General features: G+C 41.5%; 1 protein-coding gene across 1 annotated transcript in view; it reads left to right on the top strand.

Moving 5' to 3' along the window:
* LOC131592409 (fatty acyl-CoA reductase 1-like) overlaps positions 1–14,863 on the top strand; it is a 114,927-nt gene extending 100,064 nt beyond the window's left edge. Inside the window, exons 7-12 of the mRNA XM_058863900.1 lie at positions 3,516–3,634; positions 4,680–4,747; positions 8,030–8,201; positions 12,135–12,264; positions 13,101–13,228; positions 14,230–14,863. Coding sequence (XP_058719883.1) covers positions 3,516–3,634; positions 4,680–4,747; positions 8,030–8,201; positions 12,135–12,264; positions 13,101–13,228; positions 14,230–14,392 — 780 coding nt within the window. The 3' untranslated portion in view covers positions 14,393–14,863. The remainder of the gene's footprint in view (positions 1–3,515; positions 3,635–4,679; positions 4,748–8,029; positions 8,202–12,134; positions 12,265–13,100; positions 13,229–14,229) is intronic.
* Positions 14,864–16,427: the final 1,564 nt, after the last annotated feature.

The raw sequence follows: 16,427 nt of genomic DNA, 5'->3' as shown, positions 1-16,427 counted from the left end.
ACCACAGTGTCAATACAAGGCAGCAGTTCCATTTGTCTCTATGTGTATTGTTTCCAAATCCACTGCTATACCTTGTTATCCCTCCACAATACCAAAGATTCTGGCTCCCACTGCTTTGTGCAAGATTTTTCCCTGTACAGACTACACCTATAGTATGATTGATTCAGACTCTGCCAGTCACATTGATGATTCATTATATTTTTTCCTAACTTGATAAAATATTCCCTGTAAGATGAAAATAATCATTACTATTAATACCTGAAAAGAGTAAAGTTGCATACCTTTTCTCCTGCCTTACAATTTCTTTTTTTTCTGAGCTAAAATCACTGCCTTAGGTCTCTCTGTCAGTCCATAACACTGTATAGCTCTTGGCAGATATGTATGTTTATGTATGAGTTGTCCAACTTCATTACTTTGTCAAAACTATGTTCTAATCAGCCTGGTGCAGTGTATAAAAGGATTAGTGGTCTGCAATCATAGGAGAGCAGAATAAAATTCAGATATGATCTTGTAAAAAAAACTCATTTATATCTGAAGCAGAGCATAAATAGAAACTGTTACAGTTAGGGAATGCACAGGACAAATAATGCTTTCATCTGAACCCCATCTATGCATTTCAGAGGCATTCAATTTTTGTTCACAAATTACTGACTTTTTCCTTCGGAAGGAGGGGAATTAATAATTACATTAATTAATGTGCTTGAATGTGGTGAGTTGTTTGAAAATGAACCCTTAAACATCTGAGTGTTTTTGATTACCTGAAAGTTGTGTCAGTACAACCAGCTCTCCTGGCCAAATGTATTTTAACCTGGGATTATTAGATGAGTAGCTTTATTTGCTTTAATGAAGTGTTGAAAAAAGCAAAAGGGAGGTGGTGTTGGTGGTTTGGTTTTGTGAATTTGAAGTATCAAAATACTCACTTTCAACTTCAAGGCAAACTCATCTTATAGGGAGAACATCTCCCAGATTCAGATTTGGTTCAGATGATCTTTGATGTCACTTGGGCAGAATCTGCACTCCAAATCTTGCAAAGACTTTTTTCCTCAGTTGCAGTGTTTGAGTCTGATCATTTCATTCCATAAATAGACACATTTATTTTAAATATTCATGAAATATGGGAGTCCAAGATATTTTTGATAATCTAATTATGTTCCTTTCGCCTACAGTTGCTCCAGCTGTTGTGGGGAGCTGTGTTTGTTGATTGAGGAACAAAATTAAATTAATTACATTTCTGCTGGAGTGTAATTAAGGCATTTTGTCTCACTGTTCCCTATTACATGCAGTGACCTTCCTCCCTGCAAGGCAGTGAAGCTGTAGGGCACAACTGGTTTAATTTGTGGTCTGGACAGTGGCTGGCCCCCAAGCACCTCAGCTGAGAGGCTGTCCAGAAACATCAGAGTCTGACCAGGAAATTATTTTGGAGGCATCACTTTGCAGTAGCTTCTATTTCACTAAAGAGAAGAATGTCAGCATGTATAAGTAGAAACCAAGCCATACCTGATGGAAGTACCACTGAACCATTTTCAGTGTAAAAAGTAACCTAAAACACTTAAACCCCAACCTTTGTTAAATACAAAATGTAAGAAATCTTGAAATCATTCATGTGTGTATGACCATCACATGCTGCTCTGAACACATTTTGCAGCAGACCCGTCAAACATCCTTATTTTGAAGAGCTCAGAAAGGTCTTTAGTGTGAAGATGTGATAGTTGATCACACAGTGGTCTCTAGTGGGCACATGTTCATAGCAGTGGAAAATTCAGAGCTGAGCTTGGTTGCTTCCTTTGTTTCTTTCTGCCTTTTTTTCCCGTTGAATAAAGCCAGTAGTAAGAACCCAAAGAAAATCATAGTGGTGTTTAAAGTTGTAGTTTTAGTGTCTGAGCCTAACCATAGTTCAGCTTAGGGCAGCAGAATTCGATGTGTGACACAGGTTTGAGGAGGATGGAGTGAGCCATGTGGGGAATCTTGCACTCTTGTCTATGGCAGAGTATGTGATCCCTCTGCCAGATGCACCGAGGATGAGATAGGACTGCTCAGAAGTCCTAGTTCCTGAAAATTAAATCAGTCAGAAGTGGTATTCCCTTACTTGCAAGCTGTGAAATGCAACAAACACATCTCATTGCAGAAGGGGAAAGGAGTATGAGAACAGCCACCAAAAAGACCCCAAAAGATAAATACCTCCCAGAGAGGGAATACAGTGTCCCTTAAAATCCACCAGTGACCATTAGACAATGGCATGTGCTTTGCAAGTCTTAAATGCTTCTTTAATGATTTTTTTTCTCTTCTCAGACTTCAGGCAAGGGGTTTTCCACAACTAGGCACTTCCTGTTTAGTTGCTGTAGAAAATATTAATCTATTTTATAATGAAATTGGAGTTACAGATTGTATGAAAATCAAATAAGAAAAGCTATAATGTTTCCTTTGCCCTAACTTTTAAATATTGATGGATCTGTAGCAGATGTTCTTTTGCTCCTTCACTAAATCCTTCCCTCTGCTTTTGCACAGATCTAGATTACAAGAGCTTTTATCCTTCCTTGCTTCACTTTTATCCTCTCAGCGTTTACCCTGGCTCCTCAGCTTCACTTCATTGTTTCCCACATGAGAAATAACTTGAATACAACCTTGATTCTGCCGTGTGGGGCTTCTTCTCTTATGTGCTCTGTTCAGCTCTCACGTTTGATGCACCAAGTAAAGTGCCTTCACCCCATTTCACCCCCACGTTTCTGCATTTTGCCTTGTCCTCTCTGATGAAGTCTGCCATGCTGTTGCCATGTCTCTCCTGTGGAACCTCCAAAGCCTGATTGGTCATCATGGAAATCCTTTGATAAACATTCAGGTTACATGTATATAATTTGCGGTGCCTGATCCCCTGAGAATGCACTTCCAACCAAAGCAAGGTGAACATTTTTTGTTCTTGCCTATTTCTTCTATTTGGTTGTCAGTATTTCATATTTGTACTGATTCCTTTTACTGAGTTTTGGTGGGTGATGTGTTTTTCAAGGCAGGGACCATCCTTTATATCTTTGTGCTTAACAGACAGCTTTGGAAAAGAGGAGAGTGTGAATACATCCAAAGGAAATGTAGTCAACTTTTCAAAAATCCTACTGGTGTCATGTGCAAAGTGACGGCAGTCTCTGAGGGACACTCAGACCTGTGTCTGCCTGTGTCATTTAAGAAAAATGTAACTTCCAGCCATCACTGGGAATTTTACAGCAGCAAATTCAGATACATTTCTTTCCTCAGGTCTTTCTTTCATTTTGAGTTAAATTAAGAGTCCCAGCTTTTCTTGTACACAGCACAGACATCATCATGTTTGCAGGCATCCTCTGAAAATGCAGGATAGTGGGCTCCACAGGAGATGCATCTTTGCTGTCACAGAAACCAAATAATCTGCAGCAGAAAAAATTCGCTTTGGTGCTGGCCTGTGCCCAGTGCACGCTGCTGGAGTCCTGCCAGTTAAATTTCAGCCCAGTCTGAAGTGGGTGACTGTTTCCCTGTCTCCCTGTGTCCCACAGGCAGGCAAAGGGATCCTGCGGACCGTCATTGCCAACAACGAAGCGGTGGCAGACATGATTCCTGTTGACGTTGCCATCAACCTGACTCTGGCAGCTGGGTGGTACACAGCTGTGCACAGGTGGGAGGACATCCCTGTTCGTAGCATTCCTCTTTGGCCACACACCTGGAATATTTGCTTCCTGCACCAGCACTTTAAAGGGAATGAGAAGCTGATTAAAAACCAGTGCAAGAGGCTGGCTGATGGATTTTCTGGTTGGTGTTTTCTCCCTGTGGGTGGGCAAGGACTGAAAGTGTAGACGCAATAAAGGCAGGGTTTAGAGTTAGGAAATCTCTACAGCTGCAGGTGAGACCTGTTTCTTGCCTCTCAGAAGTCACTCTTCTGAAGGCCAAGAGCTTTACAGCAGTGGTTTTTTGAGCCTCCTTTTGATTGAGTTGCTTTTCAAGTGTCTTCCGGAGTTTTCTTGGTAAAAAAGCCCTGCGAGTTTTCATTGCGAAACACTGCACAATGTAAATATATTATGGGCTTATATATTATATGATCTAAAAAATCTCCCTTCTTTGCATTGCTGAGAAGAGTATGTAGAAGTGATATTAAAGATTTAAGGTCTTTTCCTGTGAACCTCTGGCCTGGCCTTTAATCATTAGGTAGGAGTACAAAGAATAAACTACATGAACTATTCTGGAGGTTTATGCAACTCTGAGAAATCAAACCCAGGCAAATAAAAGAGGTGTTTTACTTTGAAAGACAGAATAAGCCCTCTGAGCTGAGGGTAGAGCTACATCCAGTAAGCTAAATAAACAGCCTAAAAGGACCTTGAAGAGCAGCTCGCCAGCTTTCCCCTCAAAGCATTTTTAAGAAATCCACCAAATTAAAACTGTCCAGTTTTCAAGTATGCAGTAAGACGAAATCTGTATTGATGACATCACTTGACACCCTTGGCAAGGCAGGCTTAGGTTAAGAAAACTTTTCCATTAATTCTTGACTTATGCTGAAGGAAGAAATAAAACCAGTGTGATCCATGTTTAGTTCCACAACAGCAAATGCAAAATTTATTTGGTTTTAAACCAGGAATTTTCTTGAAATTGATTGATTTTGTAATCCCTTCCCTAAAAAATGTAGTTTTTCTTCACATCACAAAATAATACTTCTTTCTGTTTTCCAGGCCAAAAAACTTGTTGGTGTACAACTGTACAACAGGGGGAATTAACCCTTTCTTCTGGGGAGAAATGGGTAAGGTCTCATTTAAATGGAGAACATCCATTAGTGTTCCTTACACTTTGAAGAGTTCATTTCCTCAATTTAGGTGGCATTCATTGTCTGCCATTCATACTGCATTTTGGGGACCCAGCTGCAGTAGGTGAAGGTCCTGTGAGGCAAAGGGTACTTCCAAACCAAACCATTGTAGGATTCTGTGACATTATGGAAGTGAAGTGGTCTTTCTTGCCCATCAGAAAATTCTGAACAGAAATAACAGGTGTGCACTTGAGGAGGAGAACATTGAGATGACACATGAGCTTCAAGAAGAGTTTGTATTTTGATCATGAGTTTTGTGGGAAAAAAAAAATCAAATTATTTTCATGGCTGATTTTTCTTCAAGTGAATGTACTTCCAAGGCAGGGGTGAAAGAAAGGGAGACAGATCCTGACACCCTTACTGAGAAAAATATATGCTGAAGCCAAGAAGCAGAATTTGTCTCAGCTGTGTACTGTGAAATACTGTGTACAGTTAGTACATTCATGGACAGATGTGCCTGGTTTACTTTCTGTTACCCCTGCATTCATATCTTCGTGCTTTAAATACAGGAGGCTGGCTACTCCATCTCTCATCTCTTTGCTTTGCTTTTCTCCTTCCATTATTTACATGGCAAATTAAGTCAGCAGAGAATGAGACATTTACAGAGAATGAGACAATTGCATTTACAGAATAAATGTCTTAACCATGATACTTGATCATGTGGCCTAGCAGGGAAGAGAAGAGGTTCCAGCAATTGGCTTTTCAGTCACAAATCTTTTGTGACTTTTTCATAGGAGTGAGTGCAAAGCTCTTCACAGGCTGCTGCTTCAGCAAAAGCCACCATAGCACCACTTTCTGAGGTTTGCCTTTCTTAACCCTTTTTCAGAAAACAGCAATGTATTAGTGCATTATCATTGATTTTATTCTGTTCCTCTGCTTATAGCTGTGGATATAGCCATGAAATCATCTGGGTGTAGCAGCAGCAGCTTAGCTGTGTGGTGGTACTGAAGGCAAAGTTTTCTCCTTGGGTGACACTATGAAAGCTTTTTCTACCACATGTTGCAGCCACAGTTTTCCTGAGAGCAGCATACTGCAGAGAATTAGGATGGAGTATTAAAGTGCAAAATTTTGTCTTTAAAGATGTTGCATGGCTAAATAAATGAGTTTGGGAAAGATTCATTGCATCACAGTGTTAAAACTGCATCCAGTCTGAATCCTCAATTCAGTCTCCTACCAATTTAATTTTAGGAAATAGACATAATTCTGTTCAAGGAGTCAGGGTGTGTGACTGGTCATCAGAGTGGAGGGTTCTGAGTGTCTGGAAGCTGCTGAAGAACCGGGGAGGGGAATGGGAGTCACCTGGCATGGGACTGAACATTTCAGTGCAAAGCAAAACGTGGAGTTTGCAGAGGAGAGGGCCTGGACTACCTGGTTAGGTCAGATGACACCAGGACCTGCTGTAGGAGTGACAGGTGGACACAATGGAGTATGGATTTTTCAAGGGGAGAAAGATCAAATAGAGAAATTGAGGCTGGATTAGGCTGAGGAAACTGAGGGTTGGGAACAGAAGTGACTGAGATGGTGACTGACACTTTGAGTACGCTTTGAGTGATGAGCTTGGAGGGAGGGAGGGAGGAGAAAGAGATCTAGAAGAGAGTTTATGCTTAAACATTCATTGCAAAGCAGTTCATTTTGAAGCTCCTCAGACATAGACAAAACCTCTTAGTGTTAAAAGGCACCTTAACTGATTTCTTTCTTTTCCAAATAATGCTATGCCTTGGGGTTTTTTCTTTTCCCTTTTACTTTCTCATTACTTTTCATGCTCTTACAAAGATGTGGTTAAATAACTAAATTTTTATCTGAAGAAGCATACTGGGCTTTGCTGCAGTGTGAATCTGGTTAGTCTGACTTTGTGACATACATTTAGCAGTTTCTCCTCAAAACTAAACCTTAAAACAGGCTGGAAAATTATGTTCAGCAAGGCATAAATTAAGTTCAGTTTATTCTTGATAGTCTACCAGGGTGAGACCTTTGTCTGATTCTCCTTCTGCAGAACTTGCCTTTGAGCTGTAGGATTTGCTGCTGCATTTTTGTCTTCAGGTTGGGGGGGAAGGACCACCAACCTACGAGTCATTGCAGTAGCTCCTAGAGGTGACAAAAAGGTGGTTTGGGGTTCTTAGAAGAAGTACAGCAAAAGTCACTACTTGAAGTGCAGTAATGAGCTGACCACAGACACTGGAGAGTTCTGTCTGAATGTTATGACTGGAATCTGCTTATCTGAGGATGATCTGGATGTTTCTTGTGGCTTGCAAATTCTCATCTGATTTTCTATTTGTAACATAAGCTTAGAGACTAAACTATAATATAAGCACAGACTGATGTTGTTAACTTTCAAATCAGTTTTTTAGAAAGTGAAAAAAGCCCACATATTCTTCTTTCTTGAGCTTGCTGGTGCTCAGGAATAGGAGCACCATCTGTTTATCAGTCCCTAGGATGATAGTCTTACACTCAACTACTGCTGTTGTATTAAGCCTCTGCAATATGCAAATGTCCCAGATATGCACATCTAGATGCCACTTTGTGGCACTGTGCCATTGCCAGAGCTCAGAATCAGACCCAGCCTATTTTATGCCTTAACGTACAAAGGGAAGGAAAGGGAATATTCCCATGCTATCATTTGTTTTGAAGTTAAGAATGCAAGAGAGTTTGCTGCCTTAGAGCAGCAGAGGTCTGAAAACAGGCAGACATTTGGTGGTGTGGGTCAGATGTGGTTTGAAAGCATATAATGAAGTCTTTTTAAAGCTATCATCCTGTGTAAGGAACAGACTAACTTGGACATCAGCCCTTTGGAAAATCTGATTGAAAATTAGAAATGTAATTTTTATTTTATGCTAGCAGATCAAAGTTTGCTTTCAGTGATCTAAAGAAATGACAGGACTTACCAATTTCTTTCACATTTGCTGTAGGTGAAAGCAGAGCTGTAGCTTCTTGAAGCTCTTAGGGCTGCCTGCTTTTCCTCCTTTATGTTTTGGTGCTTTGACAAGGAGGTTTTTGTCTGCCAGTCTGTCAGTGTCAGGCAGGATTAGGTTTCAAATGGGCAATAGATGGAGTCATCAATTTTCATGGCAGAAGGGACAACCTGGTCCAAGCTCTTGTGACACAGTTCAGAGAGCTGTGGGCTGGAGGTGAGAAGCATAATAACTTGGGCTGTGCTGCACTGTGGTTCCAGCCCAGCTGGAAGTGAGTGATTGCCAGTTAAAAATGCCTCTTCCGTTGCAGGGCAGTACGTCATGTCCACGTTCAAAAGGAACCCCCTGGAGCAGGCCTTTCGAACACCCAATGCTCACATGACCTCCAGCTACTTGATAAACCAGTACTGGATCACTGTCAGCCACAAGGCACCTGCCATCCTCTATGACCTGTACATGAGGCTCACAGGGAGAAAGCCCAGGTAAGGAATGGTGCTCTCAGTCACTCCTGTAGAAGGCAGAGCTCAAGCCACTGATGAGAACTGGAGAACTGGAGCCCTTGAGCTTCTTCCTGTTTCCTTCTCTTGAGGAAAATGAGGAAAATACATAGCTAGGCACTGCCTAGGGCTTGCACCCTTCCCAGCACCTGGAGAACAGCACATCTCTTGAACTCAGTTTTACACACTTCAGAGTTTCCCAAGGCAGAGGAGGACTGGTAGTCTTCTGTCTTCTCTATATCCAGATCTCTACCACTTCAACTTTCCAATGGGATCACCTCTGTCTGACATGAGCTTGCATAAGGACCTGAGACAGCCAAGGTTTAGAACATACCAGCTAATACATTTTTTTTCCCCATAAATCAGATGCCTAAGTAGCTGGTTGCAGCACTGGCCTAAAATCTAGGAAGTAGTTATCTCTGAGTATGATTAAATTCTAATTGTGTTTAGGAGGGCTGTTCACCATTTCAGGTGGTATTTGAGCCCTGGCAGTGGTATGGCTTGGAGGAACAGCAATATGCATGTCCCATGTGGAAGGAATCCTCTTGTAAGTAACGTTACTCCAGACATTGTCCTCCTTTACTCCCTGCCACCACAGAGGAGGATTTACTGTGCAATGTGAGAACAGGATGACAGTGTTGTGTTGATCTCAGCTGCTCTTGTTCTCCTCTGCTAGTGAGAAAGCTGGCTTCAGATGTTTCCAAGGAAATCACTGGCATTGCTTTGATTTATCCCTGTGTGATAGATTTTAGCTAGTGCTTTAAAATGACTACACCCTGACATTCTGCTTCAGAGGCAGATTGGTCTGTAAAGACTTCCAGTTATCCAGGAGGAAAGAATTACCGTGGAAATACAGGCAAACTGAAAATGAGGATGGAATTTTTAAGCTTTGTTGAAATGTGCAGCAGTAGGATCTTGGCACTGCCATTACAATTGACATTTCTTTTTATGAAACTGATTGGCATAATTAACCAGTGGACACTGCCTGCAATGCTGTAGTTAAATGTCGGACAGACCTCAGCCTGATCTTCTGAACTTTAAGATTTGCAGCCACAGCAAAGACAGCTCACCAATGAAGTTGGGAGTTTTCCAAGTCTTTTTTGTTTGTTTGTTTTTGGTTTTTTTTAATACTCCTTTTCTTTTGACACACTCCTTCAGCTACCACATCCAGGTATTGCTGCAGTATGGTAGAAAGCATTCATTGTTTCTTGTAGGTAGCAGCTCATTGTTTCTTCTTTTCCAGCTACCTGAATATCAGACCTTTATGGTCTAAGGGCAGTAAACCAATTCAAATAAATAAATAAATAAAATAAAATAATCTTTTTTTTTTTAAAAAAAGCCTTTTTAGGTGTAAGCTTATTTCACATAAACTTCCAGATATCATCTGGAATTATCATGCCGTAAATAGTTTCCTGTGAGTGCTGCACATCCATCCATGACTGAGGGCATAATGTGCTATACCCTTAGCAGTCTCTTGGGGCAGTCCTGTCTCAGTTGAGCATCTGCTCGTGCAAGGCTCTGTGTGGGAGCAATTAAAGAATCTTTATCATTGCTGGAAACAGTTTTCTAGAAGACAAAAAGCATGTCTGAAGTGTGGCTACAGTGAGAGCTAATACTTGATTTATTCCCGTCAATTCCTCCCCAGTGGAAGATGAGACTTCCTGCAAGAAATCTTTGCATGTTTCTACTCAGTTGATGTTTTTCAGAAGACCTTTCCTTCATACAAATTATTAGTCAGTGTTTTGAATGTGATCACAACAATTGAGCTCAGGCAGTTGACATGAAGCACAGTTTTCACACATATCTCTTCAGATCATAGAATCAGACTGGTTTAGGTTGAAAGGGACCTTAAACATCATTCAGTTCTACCCTTTCCGTGGGCAGGGACACTTTCCACTAAGGTTGCTCAGAGCCCTGTCCAGCCTGGCCTTGGATACTTCCAGGGATGGGGCAGCCACAGCTTCTCTGGGCAACCTGTGCCAGGTTCTTTCTCACACTCTTCTCAAAGGGAAGAATTTTTTCCATATACTAAAGAGTTGATTCTTTTATCCTTTCTTTTTTTTTCTGGCAGTTTCCATTAGTCCTAAGCACTTTAAAGATGTTGGGGAGTCAGTTTGAGGGGCAGCTTCAGATCTTTCCAATCTAACTGCATACTTCTTTTTTTTTTTCCCAAGTTCCCAAAATGTATTAAAATATTCACAAAGCTTTGCCCCATGGTGCTTGCCCTACACAAGAAGATTAATCTGAAAGAATTGTAAAGCAGTTCAGATAAACTGCATTCAGTCAACGTGCACATAATTATTCAGAATGAAGGTTCCTTTAATCTGATAGTCTGCTTTGCCTCTAAAATGAAAGCCACTTTAAGAAGGAGTGCCTGTCTAAGGTTTTAGTGCTCTTTCTAGTTGGTTTGGGTGAGCTGCACAGTTCTGGTCTGAGCTGATGGATTCATTGTGTGTCTTTCTGTACTGTGCTGAGTGCTTATCGTCGTGGCAGTCATGTCTGTATGGGGAGAGGCCAGCCTGGCACCATTCTCCTCCAGACTGCCACCTTTTATTTGTCACAGGAACTGTGTTTCCCTCTGGGGCAGCTCAATATTTTGCATGAAAATAGCTCTGTTTTCCACGAAAATCAGCCTTTTAATACTTTCTTTTGCCCTTATCCAGTCTGAGAGGACGTGGTGTCCTCTCGGAATTGATCAAGCCCTGTACATCACACTTCAAAACAACTGCCAGAGGCCTTTTTCACTCATGACTGGGACAATTAAAATAATCCTTCAGGGTAGGGGACAGCATTATTGTCATCCACTTTTATATTAAAAGAATTAGTAAGAAAAGGCCAAGACACACGAGAGGACCTGAACCTACATTTCCCAAGTCCTTAAGCAGTTATGCCTCTGAAGCAAGACGACAATGACATGGAGCTGTTGGAGTGGGTCCAGAGGAGGGCCGTACAGATTGTCAGAGGGCTGGAGCACCTCTCCTATGAGGACAGGTTGAGAGAGCCAGGACTGTTGAGGCTGGAGAAGGCACATGGGAAACCTGGTAACAGTTTTTCAATACTTTAAGCAAACCAGTGGGAAAGAAGGTGAGGGACTCTTACCGTGGAGCATAATCATAGGATGGGGGCAATGGTTTCAAACAGAAAGAAGGTACATTTAGACTACATAGGAGGAAATCTTCCCTGTGAGGGTGGTGAGGCCCTGGCACAGGTTGCCCAGAGAAGCTGTGGCTGCCCCATCCCTGGCAGTGTCCAAGGCCAAGTTCGATAGGGCTTGGAGCAACCTGGGATAGTGGAAGGTGGCCCTGCACATGGCAGAGGGTTGGAACAAGATGATCTTTAAGGTCCCTTCCAACTCGAACCACTCTGATTCTTTGGTTCTGTCTGAAAACTGAAGTTGAGCAAATGACTTCTGAGCTCAGTGTCCATACTGCAGATGTGGTCACCAAATACTGGAGCTAATGCCAAAAATCAGAGCCTTGCTTCAGTACACAATTCAGGCTTAGGAGCAGAAGAGAATTCCTGTAGCAGAAAAAGAAGTATCTGCCTTGGGAACAGAAGCACTGTACCTTTGTGGTGCAGACTTCATGCTGGCTCAGATGGACTCTTCCCTACACAGTGGTTCATTAGGTAGATGCAGCTTCCAACCCTTGCTTAGGCCAGACCAGTGAGTTGGACATCAGTGGCAAACACATTTGCTGCCATGTTTGAGCCAACAGTAAAAGCTGAGTAGCTCTAGGCTCAAGAGCTCAGCTGGAACAGTTTGGACTTGTTGAGCAAGTTCTCAGCCTAGTGAGTAGCAGGGCAGTGCTCAGGAGGAATTGCAATGTTTATTCACCTGGATTGGTGGAAACACAAACCAGCAGCTTCTACATAAGGTCAGACTTCCTGCTCACCTCTGATACTCCCCCTTTGTTTCAGAATGATGAAGATCATCAATCGGCTGCACAAGTCTATGACACTCCTGCAGTATTTCTCCACCCAGTCCTGGAACTGGTCTTCGGATAATATGAATATGTTAATGAGTCACCTTAACACAGAGGACAAAAAGGTAAATATGTCTTGAATATGGGTTGCTAATCTCAGATTCTGTTCATCTGCAGCAATTAGTTTTGGTGTGTTCTTGAGTTTTTAAATGATATCTAGATGATTGAAATTTATTTCAGTTTGAAATATTTATTTCAGGAGCTTTCCATTTATTACTGGAGAATGTTTTCAGGTCCTTTACAACCCAACCTATTTTGTGAAAACTTCTTCCTCTCTACAAAGCCTTTCTTTGCTCTAAGAGACAGACAGCTGCCTGAGAACTTACTAACAGTTTGTCTGGTATGAGCACCTAGAATGAACTGGGGTAGTTGGCTCTGCAATGAGATCTTGTTTATGCCAAACACCAAAGTGACCCATTTCCAGGACTTCTGTTGATCTAGCTGCCAAAAGAGAATGCAGCACAGCTGAGAGTAACACTGATGCAGAGGCACCTGTTGACTCAATGTCCCGTTTATTTACACATAATTCTAGTGACACATTAAAACTGCGTGGAGGTTTTCATTTGAATCTGTTTGCCTGTGTGGAATGTCATTTTTCTTCCATGATTGTGTGTGTGTGTGTGTGTACAAAACATGTATTTATGGAAAAGTTGCCACCTGAAAGATAAACACCTTTATTTTCTGCCAGCTAGCACTACACTTCTGCTTGCTTTTCCCAGATTCCCAGCTGGGTGGGACATTAATCAGTACCTGTGAAACACAGTCTGGCACTGCTTGGTGGCTTTGACAATTTCAGAGACAGGACCTTCTCAGGAACAGAGATCAATGAGAAGTTGATGCTTCAAGTGAACTGGTTTTGAACTCTGGTGTTTAGCTTTCACACTTTGTCTTTAAATCCCAGTTATACAACTTTGATGTTCGCCAGCTGCACTGGTCAGAGTACATCGAGAGCTACTGCATAGGTGCTAAGAAGTATTTGCTAAATGAGGACATGGCTGGCATTCCAGCAGCAAAGCAGCATCTACGCAAGTAAGTCACACCCAGGGACAAAGATAAAAGCTCCTGACTACCTTTGGGGAAAATAAGCCTAGCTATGATGCAAAAAAAAAAAAAAATATTATTTATTAAAATGGAGATAAATAACTTACCACTTATCACAGTGGTTTGTCAGTATTTACAAACATAGAATAAGGGAATAGTTCGCCATAGCTAGGAATCCTAAACAAGTTCATCACTCATGGATTGTTTTTAGGAGGTTTTTTAAGGACCTCAGGAATGGACTACTGACTGCCTCAGACCATGGGCTGTGGTGCAGTGATAAAGTTTACCTTAAAATAAAAGGGCTCTTATAAAAACGAAACAAGTCTTGAGGTCTTTAGGTGGTTTTTTTCCTTTGATCAAGCACTGGGAAATTGAGAATTAGAACTGTAGAAACTTTTGCTTGACAGAAAGAAGACAGGATCATTAGATCTGTAAATTCAATAACATTGAAACTGATGCTGTAAACTAACCCACTCCCCCCAAAAATAAAAAATCCCAGTGCTGCAGTATTGCAACAGTGAAGACCATTTATGATCATTACATAATTTCACAATTCTAAAGATGGGGTTTCACCCAATTAAGAAAACTTTGCTTGTCAACTCCTGTGAAGGTTCTCTAGCCTGCCCCAAACCCTGCAAAGTGAGAGACAGCCAATATATGAAACCGATGCAGAAAGTATTGGACACAGACTGTCCTAAAGAAAAACCTCTCTATATGGCTGCTCTGGTTTGAAATGAGATTACAGAACAAGAGAGAATTCCACTACAGCCATTCCACCTACACCATGAACTATTCACTGTGCTCCAGCTTCAGCATAGTCCTTGGAAAGACCAAGGACTCCAGCACAGCATCTCCAATAGAACAGGAACGGCAAAAAGCCCGAGGCCCACTTGTAAATAGGATCTATTCCTGAATTACCTATAGAAAATGCAGGGGGCTGGTGAGCTTCTTGTTGTTGTGTGGTTCTTGATAAGATGCCTCTTTCCCAGGCTGAGGAACATTCGATACGCATTCAACACCACCCTCCTTGTGATCATCTGGCGCATCTTCATTGCAAGGTCACAGATGGCTCGAAACATCTGGTACTTTGTGGTGAGCCTCTGCTACAAGTTCCTGTCCTACTTCAGGGCATCCAGCACCCTCAGGCACTGAAGCCATCCATCAGCAACCAGCCTCTTCCAGAAGGACCTCCATCTCCTCTAATCAGAAACTGTGGGCATCGGGGTCTGAAAGTAGCAGAAAAATCCACTCCGTCGAACAGCAGCTGGCATTTATTGTGCACTGTTACATGCTCACCTTTTTAATTTTAACTAATGCTTTAATACATGGTGGTCTTTCTTCCATAGGACCAGGCCAATTTTTAAAGCCATAACTGAAGCTTTAGGAACAGGTCAAGCTGGGACCCTTCATCTAGAATCTGATGTGCAAGAGTAAGGATTAACCAAAGTCATTGTCTTCCCATGTACTACTCCCTAGGCTATCTTAATTCTATCTTCCTCAAAAGAATCAAATGTAAAGCATGACCTTGGAAGACAAGGATGCCACCAGAGAAGACCCAGCCAAGGAAGTTAACCTGTAAGAGGTCTTCCTAAAGCAGCTGTTCCTTCATTCTCATTCAGTGAAATACTATCTTATTGAAAAAAAAAAAAAATTGCACCTTCTCAGTTCTTCTAAACTTTAGGAAGGGGAAAGATCAGTCATATGAGGCCAGTGAACACAGGGAGCAATTTTCAGATCTTGTCTTTTATTGCTGCTGAGGACTGATGCTTTCAAGCCATACCTGAAGACACACATAAAATTCATGCACCTGTGTTAACTCATAAGCTGCTTTCTTACAGGAAGGTGTTCTTTTCTCCCTGTAGTTAAGGTATTAAAAAATTCCTGGTCTTGCATCTATCACATTTGCTTGGAACATTTTTGGGGTCTTGAAAAATGCTTTATTAACCCTGAGAATGAAGAGAAGACTTCATTAAAATCAGAAGAATACAGAAACCCATCATTATTTTTGAAGTATAGGTCTTTTTTTCCTCTGCAGGAAACCTCTCTCCCTGCAGCTCAAAACCAGCCTGATACTAGGCTTTCATTACAGCTAAATAACTTTGCAGTTGATCATTTCCACTGGCAAAGAAATGTAAAGACACACATGGAGGAAACATCATTGGGCCTGTTCTGCTGCCACTCCTGTCAGGAGGCATTAAAAGTCTGAAACTTGTTTTTTTTGAGAATAGTTTAAATGTTGGATTTAATGATCTTAAAGGTCTTTTCTGACCTAAGCAGCTCTTTGATTCTTTGACTTCTCTATAAGAACAGTCATGCAACTGTGAAGGTAATGTACTTTGTCCTGGAGTTTACAATTTTCAGAATTTGATTTTTCAGAGTTTTAGAATTAAATTGTAATTTAGAAAGGACACCAAGGACCTTCCCAATGCTCATGGCTGTTGGAGATCCTTATTTCTTGTAGTGAATTGTAAATTCCTGTGGGGGCAGAGAGAGAGAGCCTTCTTCAAAGTAGCTGGTGGAACAACAGCAATAAAGTTACTGTGTTGTCAGATTTTCAGAGTAAAATCTTACACCAAAATATTTTTTATTCAGATAACACTGAATAAGCATTTTTAAGATGATCAGTCCTCAGTGCAGCACCCAGTTTCTCTAGTCTTGTGTCATGCCAGCTGTCTGAAAAAGTAATGCTACATAAAAACCACAACAAAGTGACACAGGTGCTCTTTTGTGAGCTGAGAATAGCAGAATATTTACAAACCTGGCATTCCTCAAAAATTATACTTGGTCTTGGTAGTGAAGGTAAGAGCAAACTTCGAGTGTATTTATACCTGAGCACTTCAAGCTGGTTCAGAAACCTTTCTAAAGGTTGAAGGAATTAATCTTTCCCCCTATGCCCCAGAGGTCTTGTTCCAAGCAATTGCCAAAGGATGCCTGCAGCAGAACCTGACCAGAAATGTGGTGTCCAGGATGGCAGGACTCTAGCATTGTCTGCCACTGACCTGTGTGTTTGTCACACACTGCTTTTGATCTGTGCTTAACTAGGTCAAGCCAGTTTACAAAGATGCAAATTTCTGAAGCTCTTGCCTTGGAAATGTGCATCCTGAAACTAGTGAAACTGGCTGTTGTGTCTGAGTTTTCCAGCTTCAGGACATGCTGTGCAAGGTGTCACCACCTGGGAAACCTGGAG

The sequence above is a fragment of the Poecile atricapillus genome, chromosome W (assembly GCF_030490865.1).
Source record: "Poecile atricapillus isolate bPoeAtr1 chromosome W, bPoeAtr1.hap1, whole genome shotgun sequence".
Lineage (NCBI taxonomy): Eukaryota > Metazoa > Chordata > Aves > Passeriformes > Paridae > Poecile > Poecile atricapillus.
The sequence above is the reverse complement of the archived record's forward strand: the minus strand, read 5'-3'. Positions and strand labels throughout refer to the sequence as shown.